Source organism: Silene latifolia, chromosome Y (genome assembly GCF_048544455.1).
Source record: "Silene latifolia isolate original U9 population chromosome Y, ASM4854445v1, whole genome shotgun sequence".
NCBI classification, from domain to species: Eukaryota; Viridiplantae; Streptophyta; class Magnoliopsida; order Caryophyllales; family Caryophyllaceae; genus Silene; species Silene latifolia.
In genome coordinates, this window is record NC_133538.1 from 159,042,250 (window position 1) to 159,067,647 (window position 25,398).

A 25,398-nucleotide genomic window follows, 5' to 3' on the forward strand; every position below is an offset into this window, starting at 1 on the left:
AAACAAAAACAAAAACCGATATCAATACCATAAGCAAATAAAATGATAACGTTTTGAAGATTACACTTTATACTACGTTATATAGTATATATAAACATAAAAACTACATCTGAGCATGAAACATATAAGAAACTAAAACAAAGCAAACTTGAATCTGATAATGTATTAACCCTCATTTAATACAAATATAATGCAAGATTAGAATATATAACTAAGAAGAGAAAAACATGTTGTGCTTTACACTTTCAATGAAGAAGATTTGTACGTAGATGGAGTGTATATATACAATAAAGTTCTATCGTTTGATATGGCATAGGTTTGTTGAAATTTAGTTCTAATGTTTGATATGGTATAGGTTTGTTGAATTTTTTTAATTATTGGTTACGTTTATGATCTTTTATTCTTTATGCCACAAAAATTCTAATAGGAGTATAATACCTATAATATTAAGATATTAATTAATCATATCTAAATAATATAGATAGATTTTTTTGTACAATTTCTAAAACGTTGGACTCTCTATAATCGCTCGAAAAAAGCTTCCTTTAATAATATAGATAGATAGATATCTTATTTCAAAAAAAAATGTATGGTTACTACTTGCATACATAGACTAGACAATATCCATCTCGGTTGGGATGCTTACATATGCAGTCATCCAAACGATTTTCCAAATTGGGGTCGTGCGCCCGATAGGACGCGGGCAACAACTAGTTTATGGTAAAAAAATCCAACTTAAATAAATCTAGTCGACCCCAGGTTAATCCTCCTCACTGTTAGTTCATCGTCTCTCATCAATGACGGTCACCTCCACATTTTCCTTGTCCATTTCTCTCATGCATTACTGAATTGATCCTCCTCCTGAAACCTTTAAACATGGCAGGAACTTCTAGAAGAAATGCTCGTATCACTCCGAAACCTTCAATCGACACAGAAGATGATCACAACAAATCTAATCTCAAACTTCGCAAAGATCGTCACAAATTTCGCACATCTTCTACAACATCCACATTCAATTTTCAATTGATTCTCATTTCCGCCATTTTTATCTTCGTAACTTCTTCATACTTCATCTACAATTATTTCGCCATGAATTCCGGTCACGCGAGTTCGAGACCTAGAGTTATAACTCCACTTCCTTCTCCTAAATTAATGGACCTTCCTCAGGTTTATTTCATCATCTCTACATTTGTATAAATTTCATTTATCGATTGCGTTTTAACCGGATGTTTTTGGTGATTGTAGTTTCAAGGGGATCATAAAGAGAGTCTATATTGGGGAACTTATCGCCCACACGTTTATCTCGGTGTTCGTGCAAGGTGAATTTCATGTTTACATCTTTTTTGTTTTTGCAATTTTAATGAATTGAAGTAGTAGTAACTTTGATTGTCACTGAGTTTGAAATTCGAGAGGTTTTATGTCTAGTTATGTAATGTTAGTGATCAACTTGGTAAGCTTAATTCATTTATTATTATACAAGCAAAATGTTCTTGTTCCAATCGAAAGCGGAAAATTTTGTATCATTTGTAGGCTTGTACAGATACTGCTAACAAACATTGTCAACGTAAATTCTTAAGTGAAGTGATAGTGTAGACATTAACCCAGTGAGCTTAAATTCAATATTGTCAGTGTCCAAATTCTGATATACACAAGCTCACACACTAACAAAGATTCGGAACACCCAGTTTATTGCAATGATTTAGTTCCAAGTTTTCATTTTGTTGCTAAATCCCTGGTAGTTTTGGAGCTTTTGGGTGATGAGGTACATGGCATTTTTTGGGGTGCATTTGGACATAATTTGATAGCTGAAGTCATGTTGTTGAACACACACAATTTGTTTGACGAAATGCCTGGACTTTAAAATGCGACAACACCAATAGTGCTGACCCTTGCTCAGAAATATACGTTGACGCAGACACTAATTTTCCTCTTTGCAAGTTTGGGTTCATGGGTACGTATTTTTGTATTTGGGGGTGGGGAAATAAAAAAATGCTCTACTTGAGGACAAGGGTGACTTTGGGGTGAGGAAGATAATGTAATGCAACATATACTAGGAATTTGCCCAACCTTGTAGTCTTTTGGCATAGGCATAATTGTCTTTTTGATTGGGACAAATAAGGCGTTTCTTACCTAAATATTTTATCGTGGTGGGGAAGTCCTAGAAGTGCTACTTGAAGGATATAATGAAGTCTTGATTAATAGACATGAGTCTGATTCTGCCGAGTGTCCTAAGGAAATAGTGGCACAAGTGAAGGTCTTTGATCCAAGGCTGGTAGCTGAAGATATCATTACTTAAAGGGTATTGTCACTAACACTTTTGTGCGCATGTTAAACAAGCTTGGAGTTTATGGTACTGTATAGCCACATCAACAGTTATGGTAGTACATTTGCTCTAGTTATCCATGATAGAATTAATCATTATACAAAGGTAGTGGTCCTGGCAGTATGAAGAGGGAAAAATTTCTGTCAAATGTATCACATTCTTGTACGCAGAGCTTTCCGACTGAATTTAACTGCCAAGCCCAAACTGTTTTGTGCCCTTAAGGTTGATTATAAGGGGGTGACATATGACCGTGTGGTGTGTTGTAACACCACGAAAGACAATATATACTGATCAGGTCGCTACTAGTTCAGATTTTAAACATAAAGGAGTGGAGTAACTACAAAGGTCTCTCTCCAAGTATAGTATGAGTTTTTCAATTGCTTGGATGTTTGATCCACGACAAAATGTTGATTCCCTCAATTCTGAAGGGTGCACATGGAGAGTACCTTACGAGGCGAGGAAAACATTTCTTTTGCGTGAATCTGTCACACGCAATCAAGGTGGCACTATCCTTGTCTATGATCCTGTTGGCTTGAAGAGCCACTTGCTCGTCTTGGAACTGACTTGACCTGGAATTACTCACCTGCAACCTAAGGGATCTCCTCGTCTCTCACGTACAACATGCTTCTTGACTCCTTCCTATGAGGCAAATATGGTCCTTTAGGACACAGATCATTTTACATGGTGGTATATAATGAAGGGTAATTTAGTAACATTTTCTCACTATTATACTCCCTTCCATTCTCTAGTGGCTATATAAGGGCTGTAGCCACACTAACATAATTTTCCAGAAAATTTGCTCTCAGTAAGAAATACGAGCCCATCCTCATCTCAGTCTTCTTTATTTTTATTGCTTTATGCTATAATCCTAGGTGTTTCCATATTTCCAATGGAGCCAAAGATTCATTACTCTTTGGTTCTGGATTATGATGGAATAAAGCAAAATGGCTCACTAAAGTGGCTGCGCTTCTTTCTCTTGTGAAGTAGTGGTCGTTCGGTGTAGTTCTCGACGCAATTTTCATCTTGGGTCACTCGGAAACAGCCTCTTTGTGTTGCTAACACAAGGGTAAGGCTGCGTACATCCGACCCCCCCTTACCCCGCAATTTGCGGGAACCATTTTGGCACTGGGGTAATGTTGTTGTTGTTGTTATGCTATAATCCTAGGTGAATTTCTTCACCCCATTCAACATGAATTTTAGTAATTGCAACCTATCCATCCTTAGATTGAACAGTTGCACCAAGTGCTTTCTAATTGATACTTCGTATTCTGCATTAATTTATTGTTTTCAATATCACGTAGATCATGATTCTACGATGGTAAAAATTGTATATCAATTGAATTCTAAATTTTTTTCTGTGTAACTACTATTACTAAAAGTCTGGAGTAGAGACCATTATCTGTTGATGATCAATTCACTTTCCGTTGTCATTCAGTAATTACAAATGCTTGTTGTCCTTCACTCCTTCCAATTGAAAATTGAAATTCAAAGTACAGCTACAAAAATGAATTTCGATTAATCAAGCATTATATCCTTAACATGATTTGAATTCAGATAGGCCTTTGCCGTTCTGTTGCAACTGCAAGTTAGGCTTGTGTTGGATTTTAGTGCATTTGAATACATAACAAGTGAATTTTTTGGTAGGACACCAAAGTCACTGATTGCTGGATTAATGTGGATTGGTGTGAAAGATGGACGGTATCATATGCGACACGTGTGCCAAGATTCTGATGACCTTGGCACTTATGGTTGGACTCATCACAATGGACGAGATTATGGACGACAGCTTATCGTTGACAATGGGCTGACTTTGGAGACTAATTTTGTGAAATCAAAGGTGGAGGGTGGTGGCTATGGAGGTGACTGGGCTGTCCGCATTGATGTGCAGAGTGAGAAGTAATTGTCTTTTCTTTCCACGTTTGGCTCGATGGTTTCTTTTTTGTGTGTAGTATGATCATTTTTTATCTGATTTTTGTTATTCAAATAGACTTGGTTGGAACGCAAAGCTTGAGTTGCAATTGAAAGATGATTTCATCATCTAAGATAATGGTAATTTGTGTAGTTAGACCATGACTCTAAAGCTTTATATGCCTCTGACCTTTGTTATTTGAAACAGTTATCTGAAATGTAATTATTGATATCTTAGGTGACTTGGATTTGAATTTGTGATTCTTAATTTGTTGGAAATGTTGGTAAATATCTGCATGTGTTAGAGGAGAATCCTAAGCTAATTGACGTATGATTTACCCTACTCCCTGAGATAACTGGTGGGTAAGGGATGAATTGCTATTTTCTGTGGTAAGCCATTGTTTAGTCTTTAATGCTCGTATAAAAGAAAAGTGCTTGCTCTATGTGCATCCAAGCGTATATTTATTGTACGGCTCCTATAATTAATTTGCTGTGTTTGTCTTTTGGATGAGCATCATATTCTCTAATCCTATTCTTCATTACTTGTGAGTTTTCTGCATGTAATAAGCTGCTAGATGATGAAAATTTTATCAGCTTACGTCTTAAGTTTTCTGCAATTTTCATTTTTTCATTGGTTGACAGGTTAAGCCCAGATGTAGATGTCATGGAAACTGGTCATCTGTTCTTTTATGTGGCTGATGAAGATGCAAACGATATCAATTTGAGTAGGGATAGTTTAGATGTTCGCGAAAGTTCTCTATTGGCTTCAGGCTCAAGAGGGGATGTTGGAGGTTGGCAGTTGCATTTACAATCAACAGTATGCGCTTCTAAATGAGCAAACCTCTGATTTGCTTTTCTTTCCCATTCCTCTTCTCCTCTGCTGATTTCAGCCTTAAAGTTTCTGCTCTCTGTTTTTACTGTACCCCCCTCCCCTCTTTTTGGTCATTTTCATATTGTTTCATATATCCATGGCACAACCATTTAAATGAGAAAAAGAATTGGTTGCTGCAATGCTGCTTGCAGTAGAAACATGAAATAGACAACTTCGTAGCTTCTCTTATCAATTGCATGGTGAAAACTGTCAGGGATCAAATTGTAAATCTCGTGTTTTCAGCTTGTTGTAAGTAATCACTTGTGATGGGCTTCCAATCTTGATGCCGCTGTCTGTTAATATGTTGGCAGTGTATTTCTCTCACTTTTCCATGACCATCACGATCTGGTTTGTTCTATAGAACTGACTGTACACGGGTTTGAGATAATATGGACATCAATTGTCAACGTGCTTCTTGAAATAATTGACAAATAAGTGTTCAAGACAATCTGCATATGTAATCAAGTTGTTTATATGGGTGTATTGTCTTGAAGTTATACCATGCTTTTCTTGAACACTGCTGTTCCTTAAGTAAATGAACAAGCACTGAATAGTGTACTGATCACTTGCACATTATTTTCCTTTTCAGAACGACGTGGAAATTCACTACTCTGGTCTCAGTACACCAAATTTCCACAATTTGTCTGACCTTGTTCAAGTTGATCTTGCACATCAGGTAGTTTTCTTCTTTTATTTTGAATCATAATTGGCATTGAAAATGCTTTAAGTACCTGTCTGTACCTGCAGGCTTTTTTACAATAAAAGCAATGCAGTTGGTAAAATAAACTTTTCTTTTTAACAAGATGCTGTCTTTGCCTGTGCACTAGTTTGTTTGGTTCATTTGATGGCTAAATAGGTAAAGGTGTGTGCTTTTAGGTGAATTTTTGGCCACGAGGTTTTGAATTCAAAACTATACTCTTTAGTGCTTGAAATTCCCCTTATAAGATTAATTTTTGCTTCGGCCTGAGATAAGATGGCTTCAGTGTGGTCCTTATCTGCTCTTAGGTGACTATAATTGATATTATTGGAGTTATCTCTGTTTCATGGCAGATTAGAAACTTTGGCCGTCTTGAGCTTCCAGACACTTCTGGCCATTCCTCAAATGTTGCTGTCTTTCAGGTAATATTTTGTTGTAGAACATGCTTGAAGAAATATATCTTAATTACTTGCCTACTTAATGTGACAGGGCTTGTCAGGTTGCCACTTTCATGACCCTTACTGATTGAAAGTTCTGCAGATCTCTGCAACATTTCCTTTCGGAGCAGACTTCACTTTTGTGTCAGGTACTGACTTGAAGAGTTCGAGAGTGGAAGAACGCATTAGTAGACTGTCAGGTGGGTTCCTTTTTTATTGGGTGATGATGATTATTATCTCAAGCTAGCTATTTTATGAAAGTACTGCAGTCATATATAGTTATATACTTATATGCTCATATATCTGTTAGGTAATTATTACTGTGCTCTGTGACATATATCTAGTTGTTAATCTAATTCTGGCGACAAGAGGGGAAAAACATGAATTTCACTTTTCATCCTCTAAGGTCACTGCAAGCCTGCAATAGACAAATGATCTCACTGGTTGTTTGGTTAAGATTAATAACATCGGAAGTCGGAACTGTAAGTCCCTGAGAAATGCTAACGGGTTAAATGGATAAATGTTACCTTTTTGTCATTTTTTTTGTCATATTTAACTTGAAACAATCTGCACATTTCTGTTTGTAAAATTGTAAAGTCTTCCACAATATTTTGTTTGCCATAAACACAACTTTGAAGATGAATAGAGTTAATTATGTATTTTGTTGGCTACTTTGAGGTGTGTGTATTTTGATGAGTTGCATAGTTTTGAGTTCGTTATTGTAAATGTTAACCAGCTGATGTAATAAATTATGCAGGTAAATCCCTGACCAAGAAGCTAAGGGAAAAAAAGAATGAGTTTGAGGACAAATTTCAAACATGTTTCAACTTGTCTGAGAAGGTATCAGTTGAATATCCTGCTCTACTTAATCGTTTTTGTCATAACTCAAATATGAGAAGAATATCGCCCCTTGGATTCCCTTTAATGGATTTTTTTTTTGGTTTCTAATTGGTCAGAGGCCCTTTCTGTTGGGAAATCATACTGTTGCCTTGTGGGGAGTTAGCCGCACCCTTGAATGACATAAATATCACTGTTGCTTTAGCTTTACTCACATCAGTACTCTCAGTAGCCTATTTCTATGTCTGTCTTGCAAATACAGATTAGTCTGTAACTTTATTTTTGGTAAATACATTAAACCAACTACAAATATTTTACCCATTAACTTTTTAGATGATAACATAAAACCTCTATCACTTTGCTTTCACTTTTTCAAAATATATCAGCGGATGAATTAGTAGTCGTTGTTCTTGTTTCTTTAGTACCTTTAGTGGTTCCTAATCTTCCTAAACTTGTCATGTTCCTCGATTATTTACAAGTGGAGTTCAGGCTCTTATTGTTGAAAATTTTACCACATTATATAGGTGCATCCATGTAATGTCAACATTGATTAGTCTTAGGCAGAGTCGACCTTTTAATTTAGATCCAATCATTCGCGGCTCAAGAGACTCTATTTATTAACACTAAATTCTATCAAGATAGAATCTTATCGTAATAAAAAAAAAGTCGAGGATCATAAAAACTTTAGTTGGTTAGTAGAGAGTGTTTGCACCCAATATGAGGCATTGAATGCTTGTAGGTTCATTTTATTTAAGTGCTCTAGAAAAGAAATCTTGGGGTTGTTTACTGAAGTATTTGCCTGTAGATTGGCAAATTCCCTATAGAGCTCACAAAAGCCGACCCATGTGAAGATATAACACAAATATAATGATTTTATTGATAGATTTGCATGAATTACACTAATGGAACATTTACTATTTATACAAGGTAGGTTATAGTGTTATACAACAATAGTCACGTTTCAAGTAAATTAGTGAAGAGACACAACTCTTCATATATGAGATAGATTTATCTCTTACAACCTGGCCCTATGGAACCCAAAAAATGAGTGAACCAAAAACATCTCAACTTGACCCGAGGTTAACCCGATGACCCATAACATTCTAATTTGTTCACAACCCAACAACCGATACAATCAACCCATGTCCCAATACTGACTCTACCCAATGGAAGACCCGGTAACTAACTTAATAATGGTGGAGGTATGACCAAATTCACATTCATCTTAAATTGTTTTAGTTTCGAACTAAAACAAATCCACCTGAAATTGTTTTAGCATGGAATTATCGCAAACAAATATTTAAGATAAAATATATGTTGATAATTTGACTGGCTAATGACCCCAACAGAACCCTACCTGACCTGGACAAGAATCTGAACTGAGCCGAATCTGAATATTGGCCAGACAAAAATCTAACCCGCTTTAACCTAACCCCATAAGTCCATGACCGACCTGAATGGCCCGAGTGGCAGGACTATTTCTTTGTTTGGATTCAAATGGCGTTTCAAAGTAATGTTGCGTACCTGGAGACAAATATATTTTCTGCAACATTAGTAACCGTCACCTGTTAGCAGATGAGATTTAGACCACCTCACATCAGGCCTAGGTAGCTTGTCAAAACGTTGCACTCCAGTTATAATTTCAAACAAGATTAGTTGATAGAAAATAACAAAAGTCAACCTAATGACAATTGCAAATACCATTTTCAACGGAAAATCAATCATGAATGATCTTTATTTTTGCCCAAAATTGACTTCTAGTAGGAGGGTAAGACCAATTTTGATTTATATTTGCGAAAAATGAACCATTGGTGAAAGTAGTGAATATGATTGTACAACTCTGCTGGTACTGCTTTGAGCGCTAACTGATTGAGAATCTGTACATTCAATTTGGGTCCCAAGCTGAACCCTGGATGCTTTCCAATGACCGTCTTGAATCCTTAGCCTGGCATTTAGGATGGTCAAATGTGTCACAGGCTTGATAGTCATGGTGTGCTGTATGTCACCATGAAATAGTTAAAAAAGTTGACTGATTGTTGCATAGGTTATGTGTAATCATCTACAAATTTATTTTCCAGTGATTTCTTATGATGAATTATGTCTTCCTGTTGGTCATCATTGCCTTTTTCTTATATTATTCAGGTTGATGCCGAATCTGTTGATGTTGGCAAGGCTGCTATTTCAAATTTGCTTGGTGGCATTGGCTACTTCTATGGCCAGTCAAAAATATCAGTGCCAAGTAATTCTGGTGTATGTTGGTAACTTTTATTTATTTTCAATTTGTCGCTATTTGAGTGTTCTATAGACGTGCACTCTTATTCATAGGAACTACTAGTACATTCAACATAAATACTTAATGACGAATTATACGTCTATAAAAAAAGGGATCTTTTGGATACTCATCAGCTACATGTTGTCAACTTAAAGAATGAGTACTGTATTTTCTCATTATCTGTTATTGAACTTTTGTACAGTATGAATAAAATGCTGTCTATGCATGTTTGATATTTGTGTCTGGCTACTGGAAGGATGCATTTTATAATCATCTTTATTTTATTTTTATTTTTATTATTAAACTCTTGATCATAGATTCATAGTGGTTGTAGGCTTTTAGTATGCCTTACTCTCAGTTCTTCCTGACCTAAGTGCTGCTGTTCTTATTTCTTGTCATTATTTTTGGAATGATAATGGTTCTGAATGTTAGATTCTTCCAATGCAGATAAAAGGTGATGACTTTCTTATGTACTGGCCAGCAGAGCTGTACACTGCTGTTCCTAGTCGGTCATTCTTCCCCAGGGGTTTCTTGTGGGACGAAGGTTTTCATCAACTTCTGGTCTGGTGGGATACATATTTCAGTTGTCTCTTCATCTTATTACATTATGCATAAGAGAGTACTGACTAACTCCCTCGTATCTGCCATTGTTGCCTTTGATTTAGGCGCTGGGATATTCGTATATGCTTGGATATCATTGGCCACTGGTTAGATCTAATGAATATTGAAGGTTGGATCCCACGTGAACAGATTTTGGGGGCTGAAGCTTCAAGGTAACTGCTACTCCTTGTAGTGTTTTGCGACCTCTTAATTCAGTAAGTGGCAAAAATTTTAATAATGACTTGCTCATCCTGCAGTAAAGTTCCTGAAGAATTTGTTCTCCAGTATCCATCAAATGGCAATCCTCCAACATTGTTTTTGGTTTTACATGGTACATTTATATTATTCAGTAATAATAACATGGGAACTGAAATTTCTTTTATAATAATAGAAAGATACAGGTTTTGGATTGCTCTTAAGAACTCAGAAATGTCCTATCTGTCAGATGTATTACATGTGTTATCGGTAATGAAGGTTAATATGTGCCAAAAGAATAAAATCGTATTTAATAAAATCCCGTTCCATTTATCCAAAAAATATTCCGATGTAGAAACCATTTGCTGCTGTATACAATCTTATTCAGCAGACTGACATCTCTTCCAGATCTTGTCTCTGGAATGCAGACAGGACAATTTACTGCAGCTGAAATCAGTGAGATTTCATCCTTCATGGATCGTGCATTGATTCGCCTTGATGCATGGTTTAAATGGTTCAATTCGTCACAATCAGGTTTTTATTTTTGCTCTTTTCTTATGTTGCAATGATTTATTGCATTGTGTGGGATCTACATCTTTTCTATTCGAATGTACGCGTGCATACTCGTGTAAGTCATTGCATCCTTACTTTATGCGTTCATGTTCAGATCAAGTTATCATACACAAATGTATTCAAGATTTGACAAATCCTTGATGAAAAAATTGTCTTTGTTTGCAGGAAAGCTGCCTAACAGCTACTTTTGGCATGGTAGAGATAATGTTTCTATTCGGGAATTGAATCCAAAAGTATGACATAACCTATCCACTTATTGTCTATTCATCTATGCAGTTCATTTTATTTTCAGAATCTGTCTGAGTTGTTTTATGTGCATTTCTCTTGATAACCGTTTTCTTAACCTCTGGTAAACCTGTTCTGTAGCTGGAATTTCTGTCTGTGCCCATTAGGATCTCAGGCTTACATTTCCTCTTTGATGTCTTTGAAATTTTTCCTTTGTTGAATGTTAGTCAGTTACAGAACAGACTTAACTAAGTCGTTTCCTGTGGAACACACTGAACTTCTTTGTAGATCTTGTCCAGGCAATCAATTTGAAAAACAAAATGCCACATTCACAATTCGGGGTGCAGAGTTGTGTTTGGTATTAAATTCTTCGGTAAAAAATCTAGTATATGGGGTTCCATTTACATCCCTTGGGAAAATGAATGTATGAATCGCTCAATTTGTCAACCGTTTCCCCCTCTGGCTAGCATGTTGTGTAGTTACCGTAGTCCGTAGAGGATGACAAACTTTCAATCAAGAAAAAAAAACTTAGTGACCATGATATGAATGAAAATACGGACGTAGATTTGCTGGGGATTAAGCGAATTCAGCAACTTGTCCTCATTGGTTATTATCTTGAAATTTTTTGAAACGTTTCTTATGAAGGCTCGGCTATGCTTTTTTAGCCTTAAATTATCCTAAATGAGACAAAGTTGACAAAGCGGACGAAGTAACTGATTCCAAGCCTGTCATACCTCGGGACAATTTGTTGTCATCTATGGAAATACCGTCTATGCACATTTTTTTTTTTTTTCAAATAACCAATAATGTCAGTTTATTTTGGAACCGCGCAGTCACTGTCATCTGGATTAGATGACTATCCACGTGCTTCCCACCCCAGTGAAGATGAACGACACTTGGACCTTAGATGTTGGATGCTTCTTGCTGCAGATTGCTTGCATACAATTGTTAAACTCTTTGAAAATCATGGACTAGGAAAGGTATGAAGTAATAAAGATTGTAATTTCACAATTTAGTCTGTTTGATCAGTCAATGAATGAATGAATCACTTGATTTACCAGAATTGCCTCTGTAATATAGTCACGGTGTATACATCTTTGACCCCATCCCAACTGTATTTATACAGAAGATTCTTCAGATGTAATTTTAGTATTTCGTCTTCGTTATCTAGTTTGATCACGAAGGCTTATGAATGACTTTTTGCAGGAGTATGGTTTAATGGCTCAACACTTGTCAGATTTTGAAATTCTCAACAAGGTTCGTAATCTTTATTACTTCGTCAGGGAGAGCTGGGGGTTCACAATAGGTAAGATTGGCGCTTTGGGTTGAAGACTTGAAGGAGAAAGGGGGGAGGGGACTTCTCACCAGCTAGAGTTATTTACATTTTACAGGACTTGTCCTCTGTATGTTTGACAAGAATTTATCGAAATGGTCTGCTAGTATCCGGCTCAAATTAATCAACATGTTTTTGCTTGGGCTTTGTTGTAGACTTCTAGGGAAGTTATATAAAATGACTCGGTTTTATCTTTTCATTTTGTCTTCTCTACAGATGCATTTTGCTGAGGCTTATGGAGCATATTTTGATTTTGGAAACCACACTGAAAGAGTATGCATATATTCTCTTTAGTAAACCGCAGATGATAAGGAATTCGAGATCCTAATCATTCCCTGACTTATTGTGCTTCTGTTTGTCATTCATTTAATCTAATTTCTGCTTTATGGTAGAATGAACTAGCTACTACTGCACTATTTTTGTTTTAGTTTTTGTGTGAGGGTTTTGGAAGTGTGGTGTGTGATCACGAAAGTGCACTAACAATGAAAAAGAGAGAATAGAAAATTATAACCCGATTCGTAGTGACGTGGTAAGAGAGCCACTGGCTTGAAAACTATTTTCCGGTACGACCGTGGTGGCGATCAACAATTGACCGGTAGTTCCCCAATGATTTACACTACTGCACTCAGGCACGCCCACTCGAGACTGAGAGCATTGAAACGATTGAAATCTCTTTACCCAGAAATTATATTAGAGAAAGAGAGAAGAGATGAAGATCAGATTGTTGTGTGTTTAATAGCTGAAGTGAGACTCGTATTTTTAGTTGAACTGATGCAGTTAAGAGAGCAAAAAACGTGCTCCTTATTAGCGGCAGTCAAACGAAACCGGGAGCATTACTCTGACCCACTAACCTGGGTTGTTAAACACAACTGAATGAACTTAGACAGTTCAAACAACACAAGTCTTAGGTCCAAAAAGATAGGCACAGCCCGCTGCAGGCAATTGCCAAATCCCAAATCCCAAATCCCGAATCCGGGCCGGGCTCGGGCAGCGGCGCGCGCGTGTGCGAGCTGAATTAAGCACCTCGCAAGCCTCTACAAAAGGCTCCCTTGACCCACTAGTGATAGTGTAAGGTAAGAGGAGTTATATAAACCCATAAAACTCTCTTTTCCTCACCAATGTGGGACAATTGGAAAAAATAGAAATGGCTCAAGAAGCCCCTATTTCCAACAATCCCCCACTACGGGCGCCAGAGACAAAGGAGAAAATCTGCACAAATAGGATTATACATCCATTTGTACCATAAGCATTATACAACCAAGGTATAAGAATCCGAGCTTATATGTATTTTTTCTGAGCTAATTCAAAGTTCATGATTTTAATGTGTAAATGGATGAGTTCAATACTTTCTAATAAAGCTCATATTATTTAACATAAAGCTCGGATACTTTATCACAAAGCTCAAATTCTACACCGTACAACATATACAACTGGTTGTATAATCCATGAATTGAAAAATCTGGGTAAAGGAAGGATTGGATACTTCGATATCAATATCTTTCGATTTGAATTGACATTTTAGTGAAATGAGGAAACAACTTACTTACAGCGAGAGAAATATCTAACTGAGCTTCGGTTGATACCCCCCACAACACATATCAACAACAACAACAACAACAACAACAACAACATCAGAGCCTTAATCCCAAAATGATTTGGGGTCGGCTGACATAGGGGTGCTAACGAGCCGAGCCGAGCCCGAGCTTGACTTTGCTCGGCTTGTGCTCAAGAACCAAAACTCGATCTCGAACCGATCTCTAGCTTACCCGAGCTTGTAAAAAGTGTGCTCGCAGCTTGCGAGCTTTAAGATGAGCTCGAGTTTAATGGTTAAGTTTTTTATTTTATTTTGCTTCCGATATTTTCAATAACAAGGCTTGAAGGTTAACTGTAAAATATTTGGCAAATATGCCTTGAATATATTTGCCTTGAATATTTCACTAGGATCCTTGACCTTGTGACCTTAAAACCCCATTTTAGGTTCCATCCTCTATGTAAGGCAATGAGATTGTGTCATTTGGCATTTGCTGATGACCTTCTTATCTTCTGCAGAGGTGATAAGGAATCTGTTCAGGTAATTATGAGGGCTTTTATGAGTTTTTCTGAAGCTTCTGGTCTTTGTATGAACAAGTTTAAATCAGATATTTACATGAATGGTGTGAATAACCTTGTGGCTGAAGATATTCTCCTGCTATCTGGGTTTCAGAAGGGCAAGTTCCCTTTCAGATACCTAGGTATTTCAATTTCATACAAGAGGCTGTCAAATTTGGAGTGCAATAAGCTTGTTGAGAAGATGGTTGAAAGGATAAGGAGCTGGGGGGCTAAGCATCTCAGTTATGCTGGGAGGGAGACTGGTTCTTGTTAGAATTGTCTTAACTTAGCTGCACAGTTATTGGGCAAGGATTTTTCTACTGCCAAAAGGAGTCATTCACAAAGTGGAGTGTATTTGCAGAGCTTATCTCTGGTCTCTGGTCTGGGCATTGTTAACTGCCATCTAAGGAATATTGCAATGCTTGGCAAATATATATGGTGGGTAGCTAGCAAGAAAGATTGTCTCTGGGTGAAGTGGGTTCACCACATTTATATAAAGCAAGCAGACTGATGGTGCTATACTCCTTCAATTTCTACCAGCTGGACATGGAGACAGATATGCAAGGTTAAGGATAAGCTGATCAATGGGCTTATGAGCAATAATTGGCTGGTTCAACCGTATTCTGCAGATATGGTATATAATTGGCTACTTGATGCTCAGGGTAAGGAAGTGTGGCTCCCTCTGGTTTGGAACAGGCTCAGCTTACCTAAGGACAACTTCATATGTTGGCTTTTTATTCAGCACAGGCGGATGACTAAGGACAGGTTATTGAGGTTTGGTGTCATCAATGATGGCTTGTGCTATCTATGTGGCTTGGCACCTGAAACACATGAGCATTTGTTTTTTGATCGCAGCTTTAGTGCTAGGTGTTTAGGACAGCTCAGGCACTGGCTGTGCATTGATTGGCATGGGGACATTATCACCTAGGCTCTGAAATGGCGATGTAAATCTTTGTTGAAGAAGAAGATCATCATGGCTATCCTTTCTAGTCTGATTTATTTGATTTGGGAAACTCGTAACAAGTGTAGAGTTGAGGGACTAGTGCAGCACCCTGATTGTATAATGAAAAGATTACAAGAAAGAGTGAGGGGTAGATTGAGACTGTTGAAGGTTCAGCGCCTACGAAGTAGAGATTTAGCTTGGGTCAATTTAGTGATAGCTGAATATGTTTGTTGTACCTTGTATGATGAAGTTGGTGTCTTGTACTTCAAGTCTTAATTATTAATGAGAATTTCACATTCCACCAAAAAAAAGAAAAATATTTGGCAAATCGCTGAGCCATTTGATATATGTGATACAAAGATATAACAAAGATAAAATACTTTTATAAAATATGAGCAATATCTTATATAATCACACAAATTCGAGCCGCTTACGAGCTTTTCGAGCCGAGCTAGCGTTTGCTCGGCTTGACTCGTTAAGCTCTTGAGTCGAGCCCGAGCTCGAGCCGATCTCGCACGAGCCGAGCTTTTATCGAGCCGATCTCGAGTTGCTCACGAGCTGTCTCGTCTCATTAACACCCTTAGGCTAACATTGTTCATACCTTCAAAATATGATCGTTCCGCGATTTCAAAGTGCAATGCGCTCTTTAAAGCCACGCGTTTACCTCGGTTCTTATAGATGTGTTCACAAGACTTCTCATAGTCTTTATGATCATCACACCTGCGTAGGTGGCTCAAGTGCTTCTCAATAGCACTTCTTACACGAGCCATTAAGGACATAAGTCCAACCTTGTGTATAATTCATCAAGTGCGTCTCAAAAGCACCACCGTTAAGGCTATGAATCATACTACGCCATAGGAATAGAAGCTTGAGACCTAGTCACTCTTGACTTAAGGACTTAAGCCCTATTCCCCTCGACGTCTCAACGGCTAGTCTCCTAGTCAACCCCTTAGTAAAGGGATCAGCCAGATTGCTTTCAGACTTCACATATTCCAAAGCGATAACTCCATTGTCAAGGAGTTCTTTAACTCCAACATGCTTGATTCGAATGTGTCGTTTCTTCGCATTATAGATACTATTCTTAGCAACACCAATAGGTGTGATAAGGAGACCGGAGTCACACTGGTACATCTGCTAGTAGGTTTTTCAACCAATCAACCTCTTGTCCTGCCAACTCAAGAACTATGAACTCCGACTCAATGGTAGAGCGTGCAATACAAGTCTGTTTAGTAGACTTCCACGACATAGCACCTCCACCCATAGTGAAGACATAACCACTAGTAGGACAGATCTCATCGTTACCTGAAACCTAATTTGCATCACAATATCCTTCTAACACAACAGGAAATTTACTATAATTCAAATATAAATCAGATGTTCTTTTTAGGTATTTTAGTAAACGACGAAAAGCATTCTAATGTTTAGTACAGTTCATAAGAAACATCACACTACCTAGGATTTTAGCATACTCTTCTTGAGAAACACTCTTACCTAAGTTTTTACATAAAGGTATACTAGCGTCGTAGGGTGTTCTAGCAAGCACTTCATCAAAGCAGTTAAACTTTTTCAACACTTTTTCCACATAATGAGATTGACTTAAAGAAATTCCATTAGAGTTTCGAATAACCTTAACTCCTAGGATTACATCAGCTTCTCCTAAGTCCTTCATCTCAAATTGTGATGACAAAAAATCTTTGGTTTTAATTATTACATCCAAATTATTACCAAGTATTAACAGGTCATCAACATAAAGACATATAATCACACAATCAGATTCTATCACTTTTGAATAAACACATGAATCAGAATTGTTAACCATATAGCCATTACTTACCAAAGTGTTTTTAAATTTCTCATACCACTGTTTAGGTGCTTGTTTTAGACCATATAGTGATTTGTTCAGTTTACACACTTTATTCTCTTGACCCTTAACCACAAAACCTTCAGGTTGCGACATATAGATCTCTTCCCTTAGTTCATCATTCAAAAAAGCAATTTTAACATCCATCTGATGAATAATAAGATTATGAATGGCAGCTAAGGCGACAAGAGTTCTTATAGTCGAAATTTTAGTCATAGGAGAATAAGTATCAAAATAGTCAATCTTTCTTTTGTGTAAAACCTCTAACCACCACAAGTCTAGCTTTGAACCTTTCTATTGTATCGTCATGTCTCATTTTCTTTTTAAAGATCCATTTACTCGTAATGGGTTTACTACCTTTAGGTAAATCAGTCAACTCCCAAGTCTCCCAAGTCTGATTAGACACAATAGAATCAGGTTCACTTTTAATAGCATTTTTCCAAAAATTAGCATCAATAGATTTCATTGCCTCATTATACATTTTTGGATCATCTTCTATTAAAAAAGCTGAAACAAACTCATAGCACATACAAATTAGCTCCAAAGTTCTTTGGATATCTAGGTCTCTTGGTCCTTCTAGGTTCAGCAATATGATCAATAGAAGTGCTACTACTAGCATGTGAAGAGATATCATTAGATGTAACAGGTAAACTAGGAGATGATCCAACATTCTGTAATGGAAAAACGTGCTAAAAAAATAAAGCATCTCTAGCTTCAGATATAGAGTGATCACTCAAAGACATGAATCGATAAGGAGAGCTATTTTGAGCATAACCAATAAAAACACAATCATAGGTTTTCGGTCCAACGGTAGGTCTCCTAAAGTCAGGTAAACCCACTTTAGCCAAACACCCTCATACCCTAAGGAAGCTCAGGTTAGGAGGGTAGCCCTTCCAAAGCTGAGGTTAGGAGGATAGCCCTTCGCTCTCCCTTTTGTTTTTCATTTTTCCCTTTTCTATTCGCATTTTGAGGTGTGCGTTCACCCATGGACGGTTCTAAAGGATGATACACGGTTAAGAATATGACAAGCCGAAAGAATTGATTCCCCCCACATATCGTGAGATAGGTAAGAACTTAAAAGCATAGCATTCATCATTTCTTTTAAGGTTCTATTTTTACGTTCAGCTACTCCATTCGACTCTACTCCATTAGAATGAGGTAAGTAAGACTAGTCTCATGTATTAGAATGAGCTAAATAGTTTGATTTATACTCGCCTCCTCTATCACACCTTACCCTTTTGATTTTCCTGTCAAGTTGGTTTTCGACTTCATTCTTAAAACTTATAAACGATTGTTCTGCTTCATCTTTAGCCTTAAGCATTTATACACGGGTGTATCTCGAACAGTCGTCTATAAAAGTAACATAATAATTTTTACCACCTCTACTTGCAACATTTTTGAAGTGAGCTAGGTCGGTGTGAATTAGCTCAAGAAGAGTCGTATTCCTAGTTATAACTGGTTTACTAGGTTTCTTTGTAAATTTAGCCTCAACATACCTAGCACATTTAGAGAATTCTTGACTCGTCAAACTTGGAATTAAACTCATAGTTCTAAGCTTTTTAATGTAGTCAACATTCATATGATCTAATCTACCGTGCCAAACATCAATAGACTCAGCAATATAAGTAGAAGTAGAAGCAGTATTATTAAAAACTGAATCAGTGTTCAATACAAATAAACCCCAATAAAACCCCAGACAGATAACCCTTGCCCACAAATTCCCCATTACGCGACATTACAACCTTGTCAGCCTCAAAAACAAGTTTCAAACCAACTTTGTTCAATAAGGCACCAGACACGAGGTTTCGACGCTATGAGGGTACAAACAAAACATTAGTGAGAGCAAGTGTTTTCCCCGAGTTGAGTTTGAGAAAGATCTTGCCTTTGCCTCAATGCACATAAAGAGTTACTAGACTTGTCAAATTCTGACCCGCCCGAAAACCCGAACTGACCCGTCGTTTTTTTAGGGTCAAGACCCGAAAATTTCGACCCGACGACCCGTTTGACCCGAACCCGAAATGACCCGTTATTTTAGGGTCGAGACCCGACCCGTTGGGTCAGAGGTAAATCAAAATTTTTATTAAAATATTAATATTTATAAATTATATTTGCAAAATTAATTAAAAAATAAATATTTTTATTACTTAAAATTACAAACACAAAAAAAAGTCAATTTTATATAACTTTTATAATATTTAATAATAAAATAATAATTAAAAAACTTTATTTTAATAATTATGTCAATATAATTAATGAAAACATTGAATATGATTAAAATATTAATTTTAAATATGTTTTTACATTTTTAAAAAATACTCCCTCATATTCACTCATTTCTTCCCCTTTCATTTTGCACAAGAAATACAACAACAACAACAACAACAACATCAGAGCCTTAATCCCAAAATGATTTGGGGTCGGCTGACATGAATCATCCTTTCGAACCGTCCATGGGTGAACGCACGCCTCAAAATGCGAATAAAAAAGGGGAAGGTAAAAAACAAAAGGGAGAGCGAAAATGTAATGGAAAGTCAAGGTGAACTTAGGGGTTTTAAAATCGAATTCCGTCTTTCTTTTATAAAAACTTAAAATTTAAATCGAGAGAAAAGATTAAAACGATTTTTAAAAACCGAAATAGAGTTAAGGATCCGGAATGAACCAGGTAAAATCTATAAGAAAGTGGTTGTTGAAAAAGTGTGTAATAAATGAGAGAAAAATAAATAAATTAATTTCTTTAAATTAAATAAATAAATAAAAACACTAAATCTGTCAAAAAACATCAAATACTAAAAATCCACATGTATCCTTTCCCTCCATTGTGCCCTCTCCGTCACCATACTCTCCTCAAGCCCCAGAACTCTCATATCGTGCTCTATCACTCTCAACCATGTCTGTCTCGGTCTTCCTCTGCCTCTAGGGACCTTTTCTGTTCTCCAAGTCTCCAGCCTCCTAACTGGTGCGTCCATAGGTCTCCTAAGTGATTTTGCACAAGAAATAAGAAAATGATTTTGGACCACACAAAACACTCTACCCCATATACAATTGATTTTGGACCACACAAAACTTTCCAAAAAAGGAAAGAGGGAAGAAAATCAGACTACCATGAAAACGGAAAGAGGGAGGAAATGAGTGAATAGCAGGGAGTATTTTTTTAATTAAAAAAATCGTTAAAAAAAGGCGTTATAAATTATTTCTTGACCTATATTCTGACCCTAACCCGACCCGTATTTGACCCGACCTGTATTCTGACCCGACCTGTATGACCCGACCCGCCCGACCCTGGTTCTTGCCCTGACCAACCTTGGCCTTACCCTTACCCTCGAACTTCTCATAATTGGACGGACCACGAGACTCAACCAAATTAGCTTTAACAGCAACAACAGAAGTATTCGAAGATAGACTAACAGGTTTGTCTTTAAGGCGATTTGCCTCTTCGGTTCTCGTGTCCTACTAGTTCTTGGAAAATAATTTATAATTTGCTCTCTTGTGAGGATGTTTATTCCTCATTTCCTTTTTTTTAACTAATTTTTTAGCATAATGTTTCTTCAAATAAAAAAGTAAAATAAAAGAGGTGATGTAAATTATTGTTTTTTTGGTTTCCTATCTTCTTTTTCTTCTCTTCTGGCTACTACTACCACAACTTCTTCCTTGTTATGACTTGCTCTTCCCATTGTTGTCTATGACAATTGACAACTCATGGAAGTTAAAGAAAAGCAAAGGGTTGATCCTTATTTCATCATTTGGTCCATGGATTCTCTTGGTGGGTTTAGGTTTAAGTACCCTATTTAACCCTAACCATCAGAAATTAAAAGGTGAAGGTTATAGCAGATGGCCATTTGTCTCATTATTTCAATGTTTCTTTTGCTTTTCCCTTGGGTTTAACTTTAGTTGGCGGTGAATTGAAAATCTTTGGATTAGGTATTAATAAAAGGATATGTTCCATGATAGAAACATAAGTTACAATCAAGCGGAAAAGAGTACATGCTATTTTGCCGGATACTAATTTAAATATTGGGTTCTGTCACTGTGCTAAAACAAATACAATACAGAAACCCTTGAGAAAACATTAACTAATTGGCAGTATATATGTATTATTCATATGCGTGATGTTTATATTGCCAATCATGTCTTGTTTGTGGAAAAGGGGGGTTTCTCACACCCATTCACACTCACTGACCTCTCTCTAACAATCTTTATGTAGGTTCGCTTACACAAACAATTGATTATGAATGGAAATTATGCTAGTCAAGAGATGGTACGAGAGGTTCTGGAAATGCCAAAACTGCAGTTTGTACCTCATGTTGGCTATGTGAGCCTCTTTCCATTTATGGGAAAACTTATTCCGCCTGTAAGTTGCTCATTTTCTTGGTGGTTCGGAAATTAGAGGTCAAGGTGCTCCCCGGTTAATCTATCATGAGATTAGATGCGTCCTTTTTTTTCCAATTTATGCATTCAATTTTGCTTAGCTCTGCTGTCATGAACTATGATCTTACATGTTAGTGCCCCCTCACTTACTCTTTTCTTGGAAATTCTTATGTTTCATAGAAGATGTTGGTTCTTACTTCAGTACTTCGTACTCTTAGAAATATCTGCTTCTTCTTCTACTCCCTCTCTTCAATTCCAAACACCCCACAAATTCAAAATCCCTTTCACAAAAGAGATGCCGTGGTGTGGTGTTATCAGATCATATCCCCAAAGCGTAATATCCCTTATCTACTTCAAAAATTAGGAGAAGCTCAAAAGTTTTCTGCCTAAAACACCCAAGCTAAAATTGGGTCTAATTGTAGTCTATTCAATGAACATATTTGGGCTAAAACTTGGCATATTCTTTAAATTGAAATATTAATATTATTCACAAGGTCACAGACTCACAATGCTGAGATTTGTCGTGCAAACCATTAGCTTTTAGACTTTTTTTTTTAGTTTTTTTGAATAAAAAATGCATTCACTTTTTAGGATAAAAAGGCTGTGGCTAAAAATGTTGCTGTTAGCGAAAAATTATAAAACTATATTATTTAGCTTCATGTGAAAAATATTTTCATGATACTACTTAATTCTCTTTATTAATTTTGACTCTCAATTTTCTTTCTTAAATAAAATTTAAAGAAGGGAAAACGTGACAAATAATGAATTACCAATTTAAAATCGTTAACTAATATAATAAAAATTAAAAATTTATAAGTAATACACCATAATGTAAAACTCTATATATTGCACGGATCTATACTAGTGAGAGCCTAATTGACTAATATACTATTAATAATACATGAGAGTTCAAATAATGACTGACCTCTCCTAACTACATCCAATTCTTGTAGATGATTTTATTGTAAGAATTTGAGGATACCACTAGTTGCCTAGGATTGCACAGTTGCACTATGCACACGGACTCTTACTACATTATTGTACATGCTTTTACTAGTCTAATACTTGATGCTTTGTTACAGGAATTAAGGATCTTAGAACAACAACTTGACCTAATTTCTAACAAGAGCATACTGTGGAGTGATTATGGGATTCGCTCCCTTGCTAAAACAAGGTTCAATATACTCTCCAGAGTGACGTATTTTTTTGTTGGTGTTTAAGAATTTATATCTTTTCCTGCCTATTTAATACTTCTCCCCTCCACTGTAGCTTTTCAGATCTTCATTCTGTTTTAACTTGTTTTCTCCAGCTCAGTATACATGAAACGCAACAAAGAGCATGATCCTCCTTACTGGAGGGGAACAATTTGGATGAACATGAATTATATGATTCTCTCCTCTCTCAAATACTACTCTGAAGGTACACTGTACTGATTTTGCATATACATCTCTAGAAATATCTTACTTTGGTGCCTTAAGGTTTGAGTTAATTCCACTTTGATGTTGTGAGGTTTCACAAATTCCACTTTAGTGGCACGAGTTTGAACGCACTTTGGTTCATTCTAAATTAAATTTAAAATTTAATTGAAGAAAAGACTTTGCGAATTTAAATATTAGATGATCCGATCAGCAAGGACCATGATTGGGAAACTCTTTGACAGCATGAAAAAGACCAAAAGCCCTGCCCTCCCTACCAGTTGAGCAGGGACGAAAGTCGGTGAAGAAGATGCGGGTAAAATATGTTCTTCCAGTATGAGATTCTAGGCGGGAGGAATGGAGCAAGAATCAAGTATCTAACTCCATTCCAAAGTAAGGCAACCAAACATTGAAATGGGCCAAATCTATTCCAAAACACTCAACCAAACACCCCTTAGGGTGTGACATTTGTGATATACTGATATGCCTCGAGTATAGTTTGTTTTTTCAAAACACTCAGCCAAACACCCCCTTAAGTATATATATGGTCTGTTTTTTTTCCTTTGGAATTTTATCTTAAAATCAACTTAGTACTTTATCTAACGTCATTCGTGACTATAATTACATATCGCGCTCATGGGTGTGTCATTTGTGATATACTGATATGCCTTTAACCTTTTCCAGCGGATGGGCCATATAAACTGAGAGCTAGAACTATATACAAGGACTTAAGAACCAACCTAATAAGGTATTCACTATATACATCAATCTAGCTGTGATGTGTGTGCCAGCTTGACTAGCTTATCTTCCAATGCTTCATTTTATTATTGTTCACTTGGCAGAAACGTTGTCCAGAACTATTACAGAACTGGTTACCTGTGGGAACAGTATGATCAAAAGACCGGGAAGGGTAAAGGTGCACACCCATTCACTGGTTGGACGTCACTTATTTTACTCATCATGGCAGAAAGTTACAACGATGGGTGGAGCATATCAAACTTGTGATCAAGCAGCGTTTAGTGACATTGTCTGGATGATATTTCTGCCATGCTCGATCTTTCTTAACGTTTTCTAGATTTAGGAACACCTTGACAGTTATGGACTGTCTATCTAGAAGGGCCTCGGTCATCTATATCGTCTTTTTTTAGCGGATGCTCAATTGATGCACCTGGCTTTCTGAGGCCCTCGTACCATGGCTGTTGCTAAATTTCCATGATGAATATATTTCTTGAAACTTGCATTATATAGATGTAGTCTGTTTGATCCTACAGGTCCTGTCATCAATTCTTTTTGGCAAGAATGCACAATATTGTAATGTGCATGGTTGCAGAGAGGATGTAAACATACAGTTGTTGCTAGTAGAGAAAGGCGTATTATTGTCATCATTGGTAATTATGAAAAGGATTAATAAATAGTCATACGACATCTACAACATGTGTCAAATTTGACCGGATACAATTCGACTAGAACCAAATAAAATAAAATCTGTAAACTTGAATTGCTCCAAAGCAAATCTCTATCATATCGCCGCAAATAGCTTTTGACAAGAGGATCATAGAATTTTGAGCCTTGACGAGGGACGATTTCATCTGACCAAGTTGAGTGCAACCAAGAAAACGACAACATATGTAATACCATATAACGATCCATTACGAAACTAATCTTCCGCATCTTCACCATATGAGGAATGACCAAGGTGCTCTTATCTATATTTCCAATAGAACTAAAACATAGAAAGACAAGGATCGAAAAAACTCCGAAAATAGAGACGGACAAACAGATCTCACTAAAAGGGACACTTTTATCGATTAATTCATAAAGTTTTATACTAAAAATTGATAGATAAAGCTATTTGGGGGCTTACCATCGGTCAATAATCGATGGAAGCCCCAGATTTAATTGATGGAGGTTAGAGTTTTTTAGAAAGAAGAGAGGGAGAGAGATGAAGAGTGTGTTTTCAACTCTATTCTAGATATCTATATATTTAATGTTGCTTTGGTTCCTTTTATTTAAGTCAAATTTAACAAAAATAACTTAACCTTTAATCATTCTTCCCACAATAACCCAACCTTTTAATGTTAATCATAATAATCCAACCCTTATACACATCTTATAAAAATGACCCACTTATTTAAATAATTAATTTATTTCTATTTCTATTGAAACTACAAATTCATTTACCCAGTACTCAAAGCCTCAAAGATATATGATTTGAATTTAGGGCATGAAAATATGAGATGGAAATTGATTTATCGGCAGTGAATCCAATACATTAGTTAGAAATAGTGAAATTCAATGCACTCTTGAACAAAGCCACATGACTACTTGAGTTTGTAGATCATTCCCGAATATCTAATTGAAAATTTGTTTTTTGGTGTTAGATTAATTTTTGCTACATGCCACAATTGCAGTACACAACATCATTTATGGTGTAATTTTTTATGAATCGTTATAT

The 25,398-nt window shown here is 36.5% G+C and overlaps 1 protein-coding gene across 2 annotated transcripts; it reads left to right on the forward strand.

The window, feature by feature from the left end:
* The first annotated feature begins 741 nt into the window (after window positions 1-741).
* Window positions 742-24,325, forward strand: LOC141633798 (mannosyl-oligosaccharide glucosidase GCS1-like). Of its 2 annotated transcripts, XM_074446202.1 has the most exons (22): window positions 742-1,167; window positions 1,246-1,319; window positions 3,968-4,219; window positions 4,874-5,048; window positions 5,692-5,778; window positions 6,153-6,221; window positions 6,340-6,436; window positions 6,994-7,076; window positions 9,216-9,323; window positions 9,793-9,911; window positions 10,011-10,118; window positions 10,203-10,276; window positions 10,549-10,674; window positions 10,879-10,946; window positions 11,772-11,918; window positions 12,145-12,195; window positions 12,488-12,544; window positions 21,365-21,511; window positions 22,611-22,702; window positions 22,838-22,947; window positions 23,628-23,691; window positions 23,786-24,325. In XM_074446202.1, exons 1-22 carry the CDS (start codon window positions 877-879, stop codon window positions 23,946-23,948), a joined length of 2,562 nt encoding a protein of 853 aa, XP_074302303.1. In that variant the 5' UTR covers window positions 742-876; the 3' UTR covers window positions 23,949-24,325. The 2 variants fall into 2 exon arrangements, with proteins under 2 accessions (XP_074302303.1, XP_074302304.1); XM_074446203.1 differs by lacking the exon at window positions 3,968-4,219 and having other exon boundaries at window positions 773-1,167.
* Window positions 24,326-25,398: the final 1,073 nt, after the last annotated feature.

What these genes read in the sequence shown, in the direction of transcription:
- LOC141633798 (XM_074446202.1), top strand. Translation starts at nt 877, where the DNA reads ATGGCAGGAACTTCTAGAAGAAATGCTCGTATCACTCCGAAACCTTCA. An exon ending in GTTCAATTCGTCACAATCAG is followed by an intron (nt 10,675 to 10,878) that starts GTTTTTATTTTT and finishes CTTTGTTTGCAG; the next exon opens with GAAAGCTGCCTAACAGCTAC. An exon ending in CGCTCCCTTGCTAAAACAAG is followed by an intron (nt 22,703 to 22,837) that starts GTTCAATATACT and finishes TGTTTTCTCCAG; the next exon opens with CTCAGTATACATGAAACGCA.